The following is a 19,830-nucleotide window of genomic DNA, read 5'->3' as shown; positions in this document are numbered from 1 at the left end:
ACTACAGACAGGCAGAGACGCCCAGCCATGAAGCAGGACGTTAGAACCACTACATGTCTTAATTACAGACAGGCAGAGACGCCCAGCCATGAAGCAGGACGTTAGAACCACTACATGTCTGTTAACTACAGACAGACAGAGACACCCAGCCATGAAGCAGGACATTAGAACCACTACATGTCTGTTAACTACAGACAGACAGAGACACCCAGCCATGAAGCAGAATGTTAGAACCACTACGTGTCTGTTAACTACAGACAGGCAGAGACACCCAGCCATGAAGCAGGACGTTAGAACCACTACATGTCTGTTAACTACAGACAGACAGAGACACCCAGCCATGAAGCAGGACTTTAGAACCACTACATGTCTGTTAACTACAGACAGACAGAGACACCCAGCCATGAAGCAGGACGTTAGAACCACTACATGTCTGTTAACTACAGACAGACAGAGACACCCAGCCATGAAGCAGAACGTTAGAACCACTACATGTCTGTTAACTACAGACAGGCAGAGACACCCAGCCATGAAGCAGGACGTTAGAACCACTACATGTCTGTTAACTACAGAGAGGCAGAGACACCCAGCCATGAAGCAGGACGTTAGAACCACTACATGTCTGTTAACTACAGAGAGGCAGAAACACCCAGCCATGAAGCAGGACGTTAGAACCACTACATGTCTGTTAACTACAGAGAGGCAGAAACACCCAGCCATGAAGCAGGACGTTAGAACCACTACATGTCTGTTAACTACAGACAGACAGAGACACCCAGCCATGAAGCAGGACGTTAGAACCACTACATGTCTGTTAACTACAGACAGACAGAGACACCCAGCCATGAAGCAGGACGTTAGAACCACTACATGTCTGTTAACTACAGACAGACAGAGACACCCAGCCATGAAGCAGGACGTTAGAACCACTACATGTCTGTTAACTACAGACAGACAGAGACACCCAGCCATGAAGCAGGACTTTAGAACCACTACATGTCTGTTAACTACAGACAGACAGAGACACCCAGCCATGAAGCAGAACGTTAGAACCACTACATGTCTGTTAACTACAGACAGGCAGAGACACCCAGCCATGAAGCAGAACGTTAGAACCACTACATGTCTGTTAACTACAGACAGACAGAGACACCCAGCCATGAAGCAGGACGTTAGAACCACTACATGTCTGTTAACTACAGACAGGCAGAGACACCCAGCCATGAAGCAGGACGTTAGAACCACTACATGTCTGTTAACTACAGAGAGGCAGAAACACCCAGCCATGAAGCAGGACGTTAGAACCACTACATGTCTGTTAACTACAGACAGACAGAGACACCCAGCCATGAAGCAGGACGTTAGAACCACTACATGTCTGTTAACTACAGACAGGCAGAGACGCCCAGCCATGAAGCAGGACGTTAGAACCACTACATGTCTGTTAACTACAGACAGACAGAGACACCCAGCCATGAAGCAGGACGTTAGAACCACTACATGTCTGTTAACTACAGACAGGCAGAGACACCCAGCCATGAAGCAGAACGTTAGAACCACTACATGTCTGTTAACTACAGACAGGCAGAGACACCCAGCCATGAAGCAGGACGTTAGAACCACTACATGTCTGTTAACTACAGACAGACAGAGACACCCAGCCATGAAGCAGAACGTTAGAACCACTACATGTCTGTTAACTACAGACAGGCAGAGACACCCAGCCATGAAGCAGAACGTTAGAACCACTACATGTCTGTTAACTACAGACAGGCAGAGACACCCAGCCATGAAGCAGAACGTTAGAACCACTACATGTCTGTTAACTACAGACAGGCAGAGACACCCAGCCATGAAGCAGGACGTTAGAACCACTACATGTCTGTTAACTACAGACAGACAGAGACACCCAGCCATGAAGCAGAATGTTAGAACCACTACATGTCTGTTAACTACAGACAGGCAGAGACACCCAGCCATGAAGCAGGACATTAGAACCACTACATGTCTGTTAACTACAGACAGGCAGAGACACCCAGCCATGAAGCAGGACATTAGAACCACTACATGTCTGTTAACTACAGACAGGCAGAGACACCCAGCCATGAAGCAGGACGTTAGAACCACTACATGTCTGTTAACTACAGAGAGGCAGAGACACCCAGCCATGAAGCAGGACATTAGAACCACTACATGTCTTAATTACAGACAGGCAGAGACGCCCAGCCATGAAGCAGGACGTTAGAACCACTACATGTCTGTTAACTACAGACAGACAGAGACACCCAGCCATGAAGCAGGACATTAGAACCACTACATGTCTGGTAACTACAGACAGACAGAGACACCCAGCCATGAAGCAGGACGTTAGAACCACTACGTGTCTGTTAATTACAGACAGACAGAGACACCCAGCCATGAAGCAGGACTTTAGAACCACTACATGTCTTAATTACAGACAGGCAGAGACGCCCAGCCATGAAGCAGGACGTTAGAACCACTACATGTCTGTTAACTACAGACAGACAGAGACACCCAGCCATGAAGCAGGACGTTAGAACCACTACATGTCTGTTAACTACAGACAGACAGAGACACCCAGCCATGAAGCAGGACGTTAGAACCACTACATGTCTGTTAACTACAGACAGACAGAGACACCCAGCCATGAAGCAGGACGTTAGAACCACTACATGTCTGTTAACTACAGACAGACAGAGACACCCAGCCATGAAGCAGGACATTAGAACCACTACATGTCTGGTAACTACAGACAGACAGAGACACCCAGCCATGAAGCAGGACGTTAGAACCACTACATGTCTGTTAACTACAGACAGACAGAGACACCCAGCCATGAAGCAGGACATTAGAACCACTACATGTCTGGTAACTACAGACAGACAGAGACACCCAGCCATGAAGCAGAATGTTAGAACCACTACGTGTCTGTTAATTACAGACAGACAGAGACACCCAGCCATGAAGCAGGACTTTAGAACCACTACATGTCTTAATTACAGACAGGCAGAGACGCCCAGCCATGAAGCAGGACGTTAGAACCACTACATGTCTGTTAACTACAGACAGACAGAGACACCCAGCCATGAAGCAGGACGTTAGAACCACTACATGTCTGTTAACTACAGACAGACAGAGACACCCAGCCATGAAGCAGGACGTTAGAACCACTACATGTCTGTTAACTACAGACAGACAGAGACACCCAGCCATGAAGCAGGACGTTAGAACCACTACATGTCTGTTAACTACAGACAGACAGAGACACCCAGCCATGAAGCAGGACGTTAGAACCACTACATGTCTGTTAACTACAGACAGACAGAGACACCCAGCCATGAAGCAGGACGTTAGAACCACTACATGTCTGTTAACTACAGACAGACAGAGACACCCAGCCATGAAGCAGAACGTTAGAACCACTACATGTCTGTTAACTACAGACAGGCAGAGACACCCAGCCATGAAGCAGGACGTTAGAACCACTACATGTCTGTCCACTCCATACTGTTGAAGCTTCCGCATGAAGCATCGTGTCTGTAATCCTCTCCTGTAAATGACACCTGTGTTTAAATCCCATGAGACGTTTTTCATCAGTTGCTGTCCCCGGATATTTATGTTCATTTATGACTTCAATACAGTCACTATTAATAGTTACTTTTTGGTGGGTCCTTCTGCTCGCTCTGAAATCGAAATCCTTTTCCGTTTTCTTGGTATTTTGCTAAAGAAAGCTAGCGTGACACCAATCACACTTCTACCACCGCACCATAGAGAGCATCCTGACCATCTGCATCTCAGTGTGGTACGGCAACTGCACCTCAATAGACCAGAAAGCTCTGCAGCGGCTCGTCAATTAATTATCTAGACGTTACTTTGTCGTTTGAATAATTTAATAAAAACGTGTGAACGGCGAAACTACAGAAGGCTTACGTTCTTGCGGCACCTCACGATAGGGCAGTCAGTCGCCTGTTCGTGCAAATCATGGAATGCATTCTACGTCATCCCCTCTGCCAGTGGCTGCTGCTTGACTCGCGCCAATGCAGCATTCATAGAGCCAGAGCGACAGACCATCATCAACGACAGTTAAAAGAAGAAGAAGAAGTCTGCGGTGGTGTAGCGGTCTAAGCATCGACTTTGTGTCGATGCAGTTGCCCACTGGGGACCGGGGTTCGCGCCTCGGTCTCGTCAGATCCGACTATGGCCGGACTCGATGAAGCAGCGATAATTGGCAACGCTGTCTTCGGGAGGGGGCAGAGTCGGCTTGTGTTCGCCACATGACTGCATCTCTGTGTGTTGGAAAAAGCAGTGGTTCGGCCTGGAGTCGCGAATCCTTCGAGACTGCCGGCCAGAGAGATGCAGTTGGCGAACGCATACAGTACGAGGGTGGGTGTTTGAATTAAAATAGGGATCGATTGGCCACTAAATTGGGAGAAAAATGGGAAAATCAGAAATAACTATAAAAAGAAAAAAGAAGAAGGAGAAAGAAATGCTGAGGTGGTTGAATAAACAGCCCCCTGATGCAAGCCCCAATACTGACGACTCCCGAAACTAATATTCATATGTTTAATAAAAGAATAAGTATTTTAAACTTATATGGTGGACCAGAGTCCATGGTGTGATGATTGAGTGACAAAAAGGGATCAAATGATATGTATTCTGCATAATTGAAGAATTCAAACTTGGGACACTGTTGGATATATCCGGGACAGTACAAAGCAGAACACTGAGGAAAAAGTTAATTTCGAGCCCAGCGCCCAGCATATCACCGGTACCCAGCTCCCAGCAATACAAGACATTTATCACAAACGCTGCCTTCGAAGGGGTCTGAGGATCAGCAGAGATCCCACCCACCCCAACCATGGACTGTTCTCCCCCCTGCCCTCTGGGAGGCGCTACAGGAGCCTCAGAGCCCGCACTACCAGGCTCAAAAACAGCTTCTTTCCACAAGCTATTGCCCACCTGAACCTGGCCACCCACTGAATGTCTGTAGATATTTTAAATATTTTGTACTCCAGCTCTTTTTAACTTATTCTTAGCTTTCAGTCTTCATGTGTGTATATCTTCTACTGTGTTTGCTGTGTTTGTGTGTGTCTGTCTTGCACTGTTTGGTGAAGCCACAGCCCTCATTTCATTTTTAACATGTGCCTCCTGCACATTGTTGTTAATGACAATAAACTGAATTGAATTGAATTGAATTACCAAACTCATCCACACACCCACAATGCTTCGTTTCATCTTCGGTGAGCCAACCAACAATGAGTGTGTCATCAGCATAGATAACACTAAAAACATCACATGATGTGTTTGTAGAATGAACCAATAGCACTGCAGAAGTGTGTGTGTGTGTGTGTGTGTGTGTGTGTGTGTCGTACGTAGCTCCAGAGTTCATGATACATGCGGACGCAGTACAGTGACAGTTCCGTCCGTCGTCGTGGTTCATCCCGAGATTGTGACCGAGCTCATGAGCAACGATGGATGCAAAGGACATGATGTTGTTATTAGTGAACTGCAGAGACAGGAGAGGTGGTGGTTATTCTTCTGTTTGTGCAACAACTACCGAAGGTACACAACAGTTTTGCTTTCCTGAGGCTTCATATGACTATTGATATGTTGTCTGTGTACCATGTGTACCAGTATGTACTGTGGTACTACGTTAGCAATGTTAGAGGTACTGGTGTCAGTCTACCATGTGTACCAGTATGTACTGTGGTACTCTGTTAGTCTGTTAGACGTTCTGTTGTCTGTGTACCAGGTGTACCAATATGTACTGTGGTACTATGTTAGTTTGTTAGAGGTACTGTTGTCTATGCACCATGTGTACCAGTATGTACTGTGGTACTATGTTAGTATTGTTAGAGGTACTGTTGTCTGTGTACCATTTGTACCAGTATGTACTGTGGTACTATGTTAGTATTGTTAGAGGTACTGTTGTCTGTGTACCATTTGTACCAGTATGTACTGTGGTACTATGTTAGTATTGTTACAGTACTGTTGTCTGTGTACCATGTGTACCAGTATGTACTGAAGTACTACGTTAGTACTGTTAGAGGTACTGGTGTCTGTCTACCATGTGTACCAGTATGTACTGTGGTACTACGTTAGTACCTTTAGAGATACTGGTGCCTGTATACAATGTGTACCAGTATGTACTGTGGTACTCTGTTAGACGTTCTGTTGTCTGTGTACCAGGTGTACCAATATGTACTGTAGTACTATGTTAGTACTGTTAGAGGTACTGTTGTCTGTGTACCATGTGTACCAGTATGTACTGTGGTACTCCGTTAGTCTGTCAGAGGTACTGTTGTCTGTGTACCATGTGTACCAGTATGTGCTGTGGTACTATGTTAGTACTGTCAGAGGTACTGTTGTCTGTGTACTATGTGTACCAATATGTACTGTGGTACTACGTTAGTACTGTTAGAGGTACTGGTGTCTGTCTACCATGTGTACCAGTATGTACTGTGGTACTACGTTAGTACCTTTAGAGGTACTGGTGCCTGTATACAATGTGTACCAGTATGTACTGTGGTACTCTGATAGTCTGTTAGAGGTACTGTTGTCTGTGTAACATGTGTACCAATACGTACTGTGGTACTACGTTATTACTGTTAGAGGTACTGTTGTCTTTGTACCATGTGTACCAATATGTACTGTGGTACTACGTTAGTACTGTTAGAGGTACTGTTGTCTGTGTACCATGTGTACCAGTATGTACTGTGGTACTATGTTAGTACCTTTGGAGGTACTGGTGCTTGTCTACAATGTGTACCAGTATGTACTGTGGTACTCTGTTAGTACCTTTAGAGGTACTGTTGTCTGTGTACCATGTGTACCAATATGTACTTTGGTACTATGTTAGTACTGTTAGAGGTACTGTTGTCTGTGTACCATTTGTACCAGTATTAATGTGGTACTACGTTAGTACTGTTAGAGGTACTGGTGTCTGTCTACCATGTGTACCACTATGTACTGTGGTACTATGTTAGTACCTTTAGAGGTACTGGTGCTTGTCTACAATGTGTACCATTATGTACTGTGGTACTATTTTAGTACTGTTAGAGGTACTGTTGTATGTGTACCATTTGTACCAATATTTACTGTGGTACTATGTTAGTCTGTTAGAGGTACTGTTGTCTGTGTACCATGTGTACCAGTATGCACTGTGGTACTATGTTAGTCTGTTAGAGGTACTGTTGTCTGTGTGCCATGTGTACCAATATGTACTGTGGTACTATGTTAGTACTGTTAGAGGTACTGTTGTGTGTGTACCATTTGTACCAGTATGTACTGTGGTACTACGTTAGTACTGTCAGAGGTACTGTTGTCCGTGTACCATGTGTACCATTATGTTCTGTGGTACTACGTTAGTACTGTTAGAGGTACTGTTGTCTGTGTACCATGTGTACCAATATGTACTGTGGTACTATGTTAGTTTGTTAGAGGTACTGTTGTCTGTCTACCATGTGTACCAGTATGTAATGTGGTACTATGTTAGTCTGTTAGAGGTACTGTTGTCTGTGTACCATGTGTACCAGTATGTACTGTGGTACTACGTTAGTACTGTTAGTGGTACTGTTGTCTGCGTATCAGGTGTACCAGTATGTACTGTGGTACTACGTTAGTACTGTTAGAGGTTCTGTTGTCTGTGTGCCATTTGTACCAGTATTTACTGTGGTACTACGTTAGTACTGTTAGAGGTACTGGTGTCTGTCTACCATGTGTACCACTATGTACTGTGGTACTCTGTTAGTCTGTTAGAGGCACTGTTGTCTGTGTACCATGTGTACCAATATGTACTGTGGTACTATGTTAGAGGTACTGTTGCGTGTGTACCATTTGTACCAGTATGTACTGTGGTACTACGTTAGTACTGTTAGAGGTACTGTTATCTGTGTACCATGTGTACCATTATGTACTGTGGTACGACGTTAGTACTGTTAGAGGTACTGTTGTGTGTGTACCATGTGTACCAATATGTACTGTGGTACTATGTTAGTTTGTTAGAGGTACTGTTGTCTGTGTACCATTTGTACCAATATTTACTGTGGTACTACGTTAGTATTGTTAGAGGTACTGGTGTCTGTCTACTATGTGTACCAGTATGTACTGTGGTACTACGTTAGTACTGTTAGAGGTACTGTTGTCTGTGTACCATGTGTACCAATATGTACTGTGGTACTATGTTAGTACTGTTACAGGTACTGTTGTCTGTGTACTATGTGTATTAGTATGTACTGTGGTACAGGAAGTGACATACAGCATTGATCCCGCCCCCATGGCTCCTGGAGCAGACTGTAGAGACGAAGGCCATTCCTGCTGTTCCACCAAAACTCTTCTTCCTGTTGACAGGAGAACGTCATCATCATTACTACACTGTGTGTATTGTGTGTTTGTGTATATGCTTGTGTGCGTATGTGCGTGTACTAACAGTATCAGCTGGGCGGAGTCATGTCGTCTCCGTGGTAACAGTTCCTTCTCTCTCCATTGGGTGAAGCGGCTCAGCACTTCTCCAGCTGAACCCTCGGTGCTGATCGGATTGTGATGGGACCAGATCTCCAACCCCACCAAGACCACACGGATATTCAATGCAATGTACATCTGAAAACGTAACACACACACACATACACACGTTACAGCATTAACCCCTAGCGTTAGCATCACGAACATGTTTGTGTGTATTTGTGCATGTGTTTGTGTGTCTTCGCTGTACTCACACTATCAACGAAATTTGCCAAATGAACCATCTCCTCTCTCACCGCTGTCTCATTCCTGTTCATGTACACAAACTAGAGAGACAGAGACAGAGAGAGAGACAGAGAGACAGACACAGACAGAGAGAGACAAGAGACACAGAGAGAGAGAGAGACAGAGAGAGAGAGACAGACAGATACAGAGAGAGAAACAGAGAGAGACAGACAGAGACAGACAGAGAGGGTAGCTCAGGTGAGTCTTCACAGAGAGCCAGATGCACAGGGGTGGACAGACAGACAGGGATGGACAGACAGATCTCACTCACCCTCTCGTTGTCCACAACTAGGAAAAGCTCAACATAGCGGACCTGAAGGAGAACTGCACGTTTCATCTGGTGCACACACACACACACACACACACACACACACACACACACACACACACACATTCAAATGTGATTGGTAATTCATGATCAATTTCTTTCCGCTGTGCAGCACAACACCAAGTTGTTACAGACTAAATGTTATGATGACTCATCATAATGGATTACGTCACTTAGTTACCATTATGATTCATATTAACTAAGAAGTTTTTAATCACGTCACTTAGTTACCATTATGATTCATATTGACTAAGAAGTTTTTAATTATGTCACTTAGTTACCGTTATGATTCATATTAACTAAGTTTTTAATTACGTCACTTAGTTACCATTATGATTCATATTAACTAAGAAGTTTTTAATTATGTCACTTAGTTACCGTTATGATTCATATTAACTAAGAAGTTTTTAATTACGTCACTTAGTTATCGTTATGATTCATATTAACTAAGAAGTTTTTAATTACGTCACTTAGTTACCATTATGATTCATTTTAACAAAGTTTTTAATCACGTCACTGAGTTACCATTATGATTCATATTAACTAAGAAGTTTTTAATTACGTCACTTAGTTACCATTATGATTCATATTAACAAAGACGTTTTTAATTACGTCAAAGGGCTCAGAGCCGATCCTTGATGTAATCCCACCTCCACCTTGAACCCATCCGTCATTCCAACCGCACACCTCACCATTGTCACACTTCCCTCATACGTATCCTGCACCACTCCTACATACTTCTCTGCAACTCCTGACTTCCTCATACAATACCACACCTCCTCTCTCGGCACTCTGTCATAAGCTTTCTCTAAATCTGCAAAGACACAATGCAACTCTTTCTGGCCTTCTCTATACTTCTCAATCAACATTCTCAAAGCAAACATCGCATCTGTGGTGCTCTTTCGTGGCATGAACCCATACTGCTGCTCGCTGATCATCACCTCTCCTCTTAACCTAGCTTCTATTACTCTTTCCCAAATCTTCATGCTGTGGCTGATCAACTTTATACCTCTGTAGTTGTTACAGTTCTGCACATCGCCCTTGTTCTTGAAAATCGGTACCAGTATGCTTCTTCTCCACTCCTCAGGCATCCTCTCACTTTCCAGGATTGTGTTAAACAATCTAGTTAAAAACTCCACTGCCATCTCTCCTAAACACCTCCATGCCTCCACAGGTATGTCATCAGGACCAACTGCCTTTCCACTCTTCATTCTCCTCATAGCTGCCCTCACTTCCTCCTTGCTAATCCACTGAACTTCCTGATTCACTATCATCATCCAACCTTCTCTCTCTCTCATTTTCTTCATTCATCAGCCCCTCAAAGTATTCCTTCCACCTTCTCAGCACACTCTCCTCGCTTGTCAGCACATTTCCATCTCTATCCTTGATCGCCCTAACTTGCTGTACATCCTTTGCAGCTTGGTCCCTCTGTCTAGCCAATCGGTACAAGTCCTTTTCTCCTTCCTTAGTGTCTAACCTGTCATACAACTCACCATACCCCTTTTCCTATATGATTCATATTAACTAAGAAGTTTTTAATTACATCACTTAGTTACCGTTATGATTCATATTAACTAAGAAATTTTTAATCACGTCACTGAGTTACCATTATGATTCATATTAACTAAGAAGTTTTTAATTAAGTCACTTAGTTACCGTTATGATTCATATTAACTAAGAAGTTTTTAATTAAGTCACTTAGTTACGTTATGATTCATATTAACTAAGTTTTTAATTACGTCACAGTTACCGTTATGATTCATATTAACTAAGAAGTTTTTAATTACGTCACTTAGTTACCGTTATGATTCATATTAACTGAGGTTTTTAATTACGTCACTTAGTTACCGTTATGATTCATATTAACTAAGAAGTTTTTAATTACGTCTCTTAGTTACCATTATGATTCATATTAACTAAGAAGTTTTTAATTACGTCACTTAGTTACCGTTATGATTCATATTAACTGAGGTTTTTAATTACGTCACTTAGTTACCGTTATGATTCCTATTAACTAAGAAGTTTTTAATTAAGTCACTTAGTGACGTTATGATTCATATTAACTAAGTTTTTAATTAAGTCACTTAGTTACCATTATGATTCATATTAACTAAGAAGTTTTTAATTAGGTCACTTAGTTACGTTATGATTCATATCAACTAAGTTTTTAATTACGTCACTTAGTTACGTTATGATTCATATTAACTAATTTTTAATTACGTCACTTAGTTACCGTTATGATTCATATTAACTAAGAAGTTTTTAATTAAGTCACTTAGTTACGTTATGATTCATATTAACTAATTTTTTATTACGTCACTTAGTTACCGTTGTTTCATATTAAAGAAGTTTTTAATTTGAACAATATGACTTTCTGCCTGCATTTAGCAGCTAGCTTAAGTTTTTATTTATCTCTGAGTTTTTACAGTTAAGAATTTAGATATTTACATTTTTAAATGTAAATGCTTAAATGTAACTCTGAGCTCAGCTGCTTCCTCACACAGGAGACGACTGACCCACCCGTCCGTGGTGCGGAACAAGCTGCGGTCCAGGGCGTACGCCTCCAGAGTCATACTGGGTATGCTCAGTAACACTATGGCTGTGCCCTGCATGTGGCACGCCACACCCTCGTGGCTGTGATGTCACATCCTGCAGGCGGTAGAGCAGGTGGTGGGGGGTGGAGTCTAGAGGCTCAATACCATAACTGTCATTAGGCAGATGGATCACACCTCTGAGAGAGAGAGAGAGAGATTTTATTTTTTTAAAATAACTTTTATCTTAAAAAAATACAATCATATTCAAAACACAAGCAAATAAATAGATACTTAAAAATAAATAAATCAAATCAATTCTCCAGAAAAAACAAGTTGGTTGTCTTTTATAGAGCACAACACATCCCCATGGGCCCAGAGAGAGAGAGAGAGAATTTAAAGCTCTTCAATTTACATAAAACAAAAAACTAACAAAGACACATCCATTTCACAACATCAGCACGAGCAACTCCTTCACATTAAGACGTCCAGAAAAGTCTTCCTTTTTTTCCTTTCTTTTTTGGGACAGTGGTCCAAATCACATACTCCCGAAGGGTCAAAAGAAATATTATGCAAAAACAAAATGAAATACTAGTTGCCTCTCAATGACTGAACAAACGGCTTTATTGAAACACCACCGCGAAATAAATTCATCCAAGTTGTTCATTAAGGTGAAGAAGCTGAAGTCCACTCAGACTCTCGCCTTCACCCTTGCAATGAACAACGGAAGTAAATCTTCCTCCGAACCATTATTAATCAGACTTTTCCTGCTCCTATAAATCGCAAACTTAGCCTGCCCCACTACAAAGTTTAGCAGCTGCCACTTTTCCGCATCCTTCCTCTTGTACCCAGCACCAAAGATATAAACAGTTTCATTCCATCGTTCATCACAGTGTGAGAATGTGATCTGAAGAGCTTCGAAGAGCACCTGAAGTCTTTCACATTCCATGAAACAATGAAAGATTGTCTCTGGCGACTGACAGAAAGGACACTTAACAGAAACAGTTGGGTTAATCTGACAGAGGAAACTGTTGACTGCCAGCGCTCCCTGCAGGATCCTCCAAGGCAAGTCACCTGACCTTTTGTTCAGCGGGGCTTTATACAGCACCCTCCACACTGGTTTACAATCATCTGCCACTTTTAGCCTTGTTCTCCATATAGTGTCCTTTCTCTCATTCAGTGTTTTCTTGTTCATGGCAACGACACAACATTTGTACAAGACCTTGCTATCTAACATATAAAGGTCCATTTTAGTAGCTAAATTTGGCACCAGCAAAGGTCTTGTAAGACCAGTTTGGTCTATTTGGAGGCCCAACTCGGGGAACGGATCTCCATTATCAGGAACCTCGGTTCCAATGGCATGGTCATGCAGCATGACCAGTTCCTCGCTGGTGAGTCTTCTAAGCCATGCATTCAGAATGTCTCTGGTGTGTCTGCTGGACCTCAAGCCCAGCAGTGAAGCAGTTGCCTCTGTGTCAAGAAGCACTGGGCCTGCAGCATCCACAATGTGCTTCAGCTTAACAGTTCCAGCTGAGCATAGTCTCCGGTTGAGACCTGGTTTGCTGTCATCCTGAACGTCCAGTCTGGTCCCATGGATTAGGGGTTCTTCCAGAAGCCAAAACAGAGATGCTGTAGGCTCTAGTCTGTACCACTTGAATAGAGTCCAAGCTTTAAACAATCCTTGATAGAAGGGTGACAGGTCATGAATGTTCTTAAAAACACAGTCTGTTAGAAACAAAGAAGCGCCTAGACCCAAACCCTGTACCGTCTTTAAAATAACACTCATGAGAGGTCGCCACAGCACATCATCAGTCCCTGTGAGGTAGCGCTGTATAATTTATAGTCTAAAGGCTGCTGCTCTGCTCTCCAGATGCACCAAACCCTGCCCTCCCATCTCTTTTGGTAGGTATAGTACACTCTGTGGTACCCAGTGCAGGTAACCCCAAAAAAAGTTCACAAAGATGGACTGTACTTTTTTTAGCAATCCGGCAGGGGGCTCCAGAACGGTTAGCCTGTGCCAGAGGGTGGAGGCTGCCAATTTATTAACAACCAAAACCTTTCCCCTATAAGACATCTGTGGTAACAGCCATCTCCACTTCTGTAATCTCCCCTCCACCTTTTCCACCACCCCCTCCCAGTTTTGCCAAACCATCTGGTCATCACCCAGAAACACTCCTAGGTACTTGAAACCCCCCCTCTTCCAATTTAGCCCCCCTGGCAGCTGAGGGAGACCTGCAGACCACTTTCCAACCGCTAAGGCTTCGCTTTTTGCCCAATATACTTTAGCAGCTGAGAGATTCCCAAACCATTCCACAAGTTTCTCAATCAGATCAGCATCATCTTGACCTTTTATGACGATAACTATATCATCTGCATACGTAGATAAGACAATTCTTGTGCCAAGATCAGGCAAACACAGACCACCAATAGAAGTGCGAAAATTGTGTAATAACGGTTCAATCGAAAGCGTATAGAGCATGCCCGACAGTGCGCAGCCTTATCTTATACCTCTACATACTTTGAAAGGTTTACACAAAACACCATTAATTTTCAGTACACTCTCAATATCTTTGTACAAAACCTTAATCTTGGCAGCAAGTCCAGGGCTGAGGCCAAACCTTTCTAACACCTTCCAAAGGTATTGGTGCTCAACCCGGTCAAATGCCTTTTCCTGATCCAAGGAAACCAGACCAGCATCAATGCCCAATGGACCAGAGACTTCCAAAACATCCCGAATTAGTGACACATTGTCAACAATGGACCTGCCGGGCACACAGTAGGTTTGGGTCTGACGGATGACTTGGTCTATCACCTTCTTCAGTCTGTTGGACAGGACTCTGGAGAGCAGTTTGTAGTCTGCACACAGAAGAGAGACCGGGCGCCAGTTCTTCATATCTTGCAGGTCGCCTTTTTTGGGCAACAACGTCAGAACAGCTCTCCTGCAGCTCTGGGGCAAGAAGGAGTCATTAAAACATTCAGTGAAGACCTCAATGATGTCGTCACACAGCTCGGACCAAAAAAGCTTTGTAGAACTCTGGCGGGAGTCCATCAATCCCAGAGGCCTTCCCCCCCTGCATGCTCTGCAACACTGTAGACAGCTCCTCTGCAGTCAGAGGACCCGCCAACTCCTCGTCACTCTCCTCTGAAATTCTGGGCAGCCCACTGCAGAAGGAGTCAAATGCCCCTTCATTTTCGGTGTACTCACTGCTGTACAGAAGAGAGTAAAAATCCACAGCTCTCTTCTGGATCTCATTGGCCGTAGTCAGCAGGTGCCCTGTTGATGACTTTAGGGCGTGAATGAACCTGCTTTGTCCATTCTTCTTTTCCAGGCTGAAGAAAAACTTTGAAGGCGAGTCCATCAGGGTGGCACTCTGAAAACGAGACCGGACCAATGCCCCCTGTGCCCTAACACCTAGCAAGTCAGCCAGCAAGGCTTTTTTGGACTTGAGGTCTTCAACACAGCCTCGGTTTCCTTTGGACCCTGCAGAAGTCTGCAGCTCCACTATTTCAGTCTCTAGATCCCTCATAGATCTGGTAATGTTACGGGAGACATTGAGAGTGTACTGTTGACAAAGCTGCTTGATCTGCACTTTCCCATAATCCCACCACTGTTTCAATGATGTAAACTCCCCTTTCCTAGTTTTGAAAATATCCCAAACAAATTTAAAGGTTTCTTTAAAGTGTGAATCTAGTAGCAGAGCAGTGTTAAAATGCCAATAAGCGGGATTTTGCTTTACGTTTGCAATGAAAACATTGCATGTCACCGTTGAGTGATCTGAAAAACCTGCGGGTATAATCCTGCATTCTTTAAAGATACTGAAATTATGCCTAAAAGAGTAGAAATGATCCAGCCGTGCCATAGTAAGAGATGCTTCTCTACTATGAACCCACGTGTACTGCCTGACACCCTCATGCATCTCTCTCCACACATCAACCAAACTATGAGTTTCTATCAACTGCTTGATTGCATGTCTGGAGGCAGCATGGGGTTCAATATGATTCCTGTCCATGTTGTCATTTTCTGTGCAGTTAAAATCCCCTCCCAGAAACAGGAACTCTTCAGGCCCACACTGACTTAAAACTGCACTGAGGTCAGTTAAAAACTGAACTCTATCAGGCCCTGCATTCGGAGCATACACATTTACAAACACCAAAGTGAAGGACTCATATTTGGCTCTAACTACCATCAATCTACCCTCCAATATTTCCTCAACCACATAAGATTGTGGTAAAAAGTTTTTAGAAAAGAATAGAGCCACCCCTCCACTACATTTACTCAAGTGGCTTAGGACAACATCACCATCCCACTCCTTCTTCCAGTCAGTGGCATTCATCATATCACTGTGTGTTTCCTGGACAACATGACGTCAACGAGCCTTAGTTTTACAAATTCAGAGAGACATGCTCTCTTTCTCACGTCTCTTGCTCCATTCAGGTTAAGTGTTGAGACTTTGAAGTTGGCCATCGAGACTGATGAGAGAAAAAACAACACCTGATAAAATGAGCAGAATGGGACATGACTTGTCTTATACTGCTTCTGACTCTCCATGCTGTAATTCCTGTTTGAGCTTCTGAACCCTTTTCCTCAACCTGTCCACCTCCTGATCAGTGTGGCCCCATTCTTCTTTTTTTCTCATCTGAGATTGAACAGAGTGCATAAACAATTCTTTGACGGCAAAAAAATCCTCAATTTTGACATTCCTCAAATTTTTTGTTTTTTGCAAGAAATTCTTGATTCGGCGGGCATCATAGTATTCTGGATTCGTCGCCCCTGACAACTGGGAGGAAGTGTGAGGCTGGCTGTCTACACCACCACCGTCCTCCTTAGACTCATCTCCCGACATTTGTACCTCGTGCTGTTTTTCCTTTAATACAGGCACCTGGCTGTCTATACCACAATCCTCGTCCTCCTCCTCTTCCTCCATACCCAACTCAACGTCAGACAGTTGTGCCTCATACTGCCTGCTTCCCTCCCTTATGAATGCTCCTCTTTTGGCTTGAGAGCCACTCGTTTTAGCCAACTGCTTTCTCTTTAGTGCAGGAGAACTACAGACTTTGTCGTCCTCCACCAAATCCTCATTGTTGCTGAACACTACACCTTCTGCTACTCCACCTGTAGTGTTTGATGCCACTGCCTGCTCACTTCGTGATTCCTTCTCAACATTGACGTTTTCCTTTGTAGACTTTCCACTCTGTTTGGGTGGTTCCGTTTAGTCCGTGTGGTCTGGACTCCGTCCCTTCTCTGCTGTCTCTTCGCTGTTCTGCCTGGTTTCACGCTGTCCCTTTCCTGCTGTCTCTTCGCTGTTCTGCCTGGTTTCACTCTGTCCCTTCTCTGCTGTCTCTTCACTGCTCTGCCTGGTTTCACTCTGTCCCTTTCCTGCTGTCTCTTCGCTGTTCTGCCTGGTTTCACTCTGTCCCTTCTCTGCTGTCTCTTCGCTGTTCTGCCTGGTTTCACTCTGTCCCTTTCCTGCTGTCTCTTCGCTGTTCTGCCTGGTTTCATTCTGTCCCTTTCCTGCTGTCTCTTCGCTGTCCTGCCTGGTCTCACCCTGTTTATTTCCGCTCTCTCCCTCACGCTGTGCTTTGCCATCAGAGGAGTGTTTCTCAGGACAGGCCCGAACCAAATTACCCTCCCCTCCACAGCCAAAACACTACAAGGTCCCAGAGCTTACAAAGATGACATAATCAAAATCCTCCACCTTCACCCTAAGAGCCACATGCAAGTCTTGGTCTTTCTTGTTCAGGATCATTTGAGCCTGTCGTCTGTGTGAAACTACATGTCGCACCAGCGGCGATTTGCAGCCAGACGACAGTTTCCTGATCAACGAAACTACTTTTCCATACCTTGTTTGCTTTGGCTACAGTGTCAACAAAAATCACCACAACACCGTTCATCCTAGCAGCGGATTTAACGCTGCTGTGACCCACAACCTCCCCCATTGCCAGGGCACAGTCCTCCACCGAACATGGGAAACCAGGCGACACTTTAAGCCCATGTTCCCTGGTGAGTTTGGTAAACTCCATGTCGGCCTTTAGCACGCTGACCAGCAAGCGCTGGTCGACTGCAAACAGACGAAACCCCTCAAAACCCCCTTATATACACAAACCGAGCCAGTAACCCTACAAAACACACTATGTGCAATATTTGCAAGGTGAAAATAGCAAAAAGGAGAGAGAGAGAGAGAGAGAGAGAGAGAGAGAGAGAGAGAGAGAGAGAGAGAGAGAGAGAGAGAGAGAGAGAAGGTTCACTGACCAGTCATGGATTACAGGAGCTCCTGAAATGTAACAATTTTCTCGTTCTAAAATGAGTTCAACCTTTCAAAACTTTTCAAAAACCACCTACACTTACAAGTAGTATTTCCAAAGTCGTTTTTTAATCAACTGGAGTTATTACACTATAGATCGATTTTGGCGCAGTGTAAGCTAACTAGCTAGCTAATGTTATGCTAGTTAACGTCATGCTACGCTAGCTAACGTCGACAAGGAGAGAAGTAACGTGAACGCTAACAACGGACCAAAACCAGGACTCAAACGGACAGTAACACAATAAAGTGGACTACGGGACTACCAGAACTAAAGGACACTGCAAATTCGGAACTGGAAACAAATGGGACCGCCACGGAAAGGACAGCTGACTGCTAGCAACCTAGCTAGACTGATGAGCTAACAAGGGAAAGAGACACGAAACGGGGTCAGGAAACCTTGCTTTATTAAATCTTGTCTGTCGCACCTCGGTGGGAGAAAGGAAGGAGACACCGGATAACAACAAGCCGTGCAGAGTGCTGTCTGTTGCAGCAGCTTGTTAAGCAAAGCAGTAGTAAGCTAGCTAGCAAGCTAGTTTCTAGTTAGTTAGCTGTGTGAGTAGCCACCCTTCTTCAGAGCTAGCAGAAGAAAGCAGCCGTTTCTCTGCCCTTAGCTGCTCTTAGCTGATTGGCTGAAAGTACCCGCAGCTTTTTTCAAAAACTTACATTTAGCAAAATATGGCTGCAGCAGCAGAGCGCAGCTCCCGTCCGCTTGACTATCTGTCGTGTATCTGCAGGATAACTGAATTATCCAACGATCAAGGTGTATCTTGGTCTTCCTCTTTTATTCGCTAGACCGTAGTAACGTTACAAAACGGCTGCGTTAAGCAGGCACGGAAACACACGTGTGACCCTCGTGCTCCGTCTTCTTCCCAGGGCGCGCACCAGAGTGGCGTGCGTACATACAACATACACAACCAATAGACATCGAGGGTCAGAGGTCAAACATAAAATACATATTACTGCAAATAAAAACGTTTGCTTTTGTGTGTATCTCCATACACTACACTATCCAGCAGAAATTACCACAGAAAATGGCAGACAGCAGTTTACGTAGAATAAAACTTCAGCACAAAAACCCAGAGACTCTGTTCAGAGACAGCGACCAAAGAAAAGGCAAAATGATCACCACTAATCTGGTCTTCTACACCGAGAAAACAAACGCATGGCATGCAGCTTTCTGTAAGCATTTTGAACACATAACAAAAAGAGGAATATGCAAAGGACGTCAACTTTATGCCTTTGATGACGAAAGTAAACAACCAGAGAACAAATTTCTCACTATGAACATCTACCAAAATGGCACCATCATGGTGCAGGGTAACCATGGTGCCCTCATTTCTTTTGAAAACTCATTCCAGACAATTAAAAAACTGTTAGAAAATTAAAAAAAAGAAATAAGCCAAGCCCCAGAAACACCACAGCTCAAGTCCAACACAGAGGCTCCAACAACACTTGCAACTGACCAGCCCCCCCCTTGTTAATGCCACCAACACAGAGGCTTTAACAACACCTGCCACTGACCAGGCCTCCACTGTCACTGCCACCACACATTTCTCTGCTGTCTCCCCCAAAAGCCCTGGTCTCCATGCTACAGTCCAGACCTCTGGCCCCCAGAACCTACCCATCACCGCCCCCCCCCTCTGCCAGATCAGACTGTTACTCTCAATACAAAACAGCCCACCTCCCCTTCTCCACATGGCCACACCAACACCTCAATGCCTCCCATCCCCCTCCAGGACCAGACTTCCCACCCCCATCACACCTCCCACCCCCCTTCCAGGACCAGACTCCCCACTTCCAGCCCATCATAGCCCCCCCCCCCAGGACCAGACCTTCCACCCCCAGCACCAGTGCACGCCCTCCCGACTAGATCACCAACCTCCAAGACCTGTCCATCACCGCC

General features: G+C 44.3%; 1 protein-coding gene across 1 annotated transcript in view; it reads right to left on the bottom strand.

Annotated features, from left to right (window-relative positions):
* Positions 1-19,830, bottom strand: part of adam9 (ADAM metallopeptidase domain 9) — a 328,309-nt gene that overhangs the window by 240,571 nt on the left and 67,908 nt on the right. The window contains exons 6-11 of the mRNA XM_056273741.1: positions 11,615-11,825; positions 9,038-9,103; positions 8,736-8,807; positions 8,450-8,619; positions 8,279-8,360; positions 5,394-5,527 (exon numbers count right to left, since the gene is read on the bottom strand). Of these exons, the coding sequence (XP_056129716.1) occupies positions 5,394-5,527; positions 8,279-8,360; positions 8,450-8,619; positions 8,736-8,807; positions 9,038-9,103; positions 11,615-11,825 (735 nt within the window). The remainder of the gene's footprint in view (positions 1-5,393; positions 5,528-8,278; positions 8,361-8,449; positions 8,620-8,735; positions 8,808-9,037; positions 9,104-11,614; positions 11,826-19,830) is intronic.

This window comes from Lampris incognitus, chromosome 1 (assembly GCF_029633865.1).
Source record: "Lampris incognitus isolate fLamInc1 chromosome 1, fLamInc1.hap2, whole genome shotgun sequence".
In the NCBI taxonomy this organism is placed as follows: domain Eukaryota; kingdom Metazoa; phylum Chordata; class Actinopteri; order Lampriformes; family Lampridae; genus Lampris; species Lampris incognitus.
Note: the sequence above shows the minus strand (reverse complement) of the source record. Positions and strands in the feature narration are given on the sequence as shown.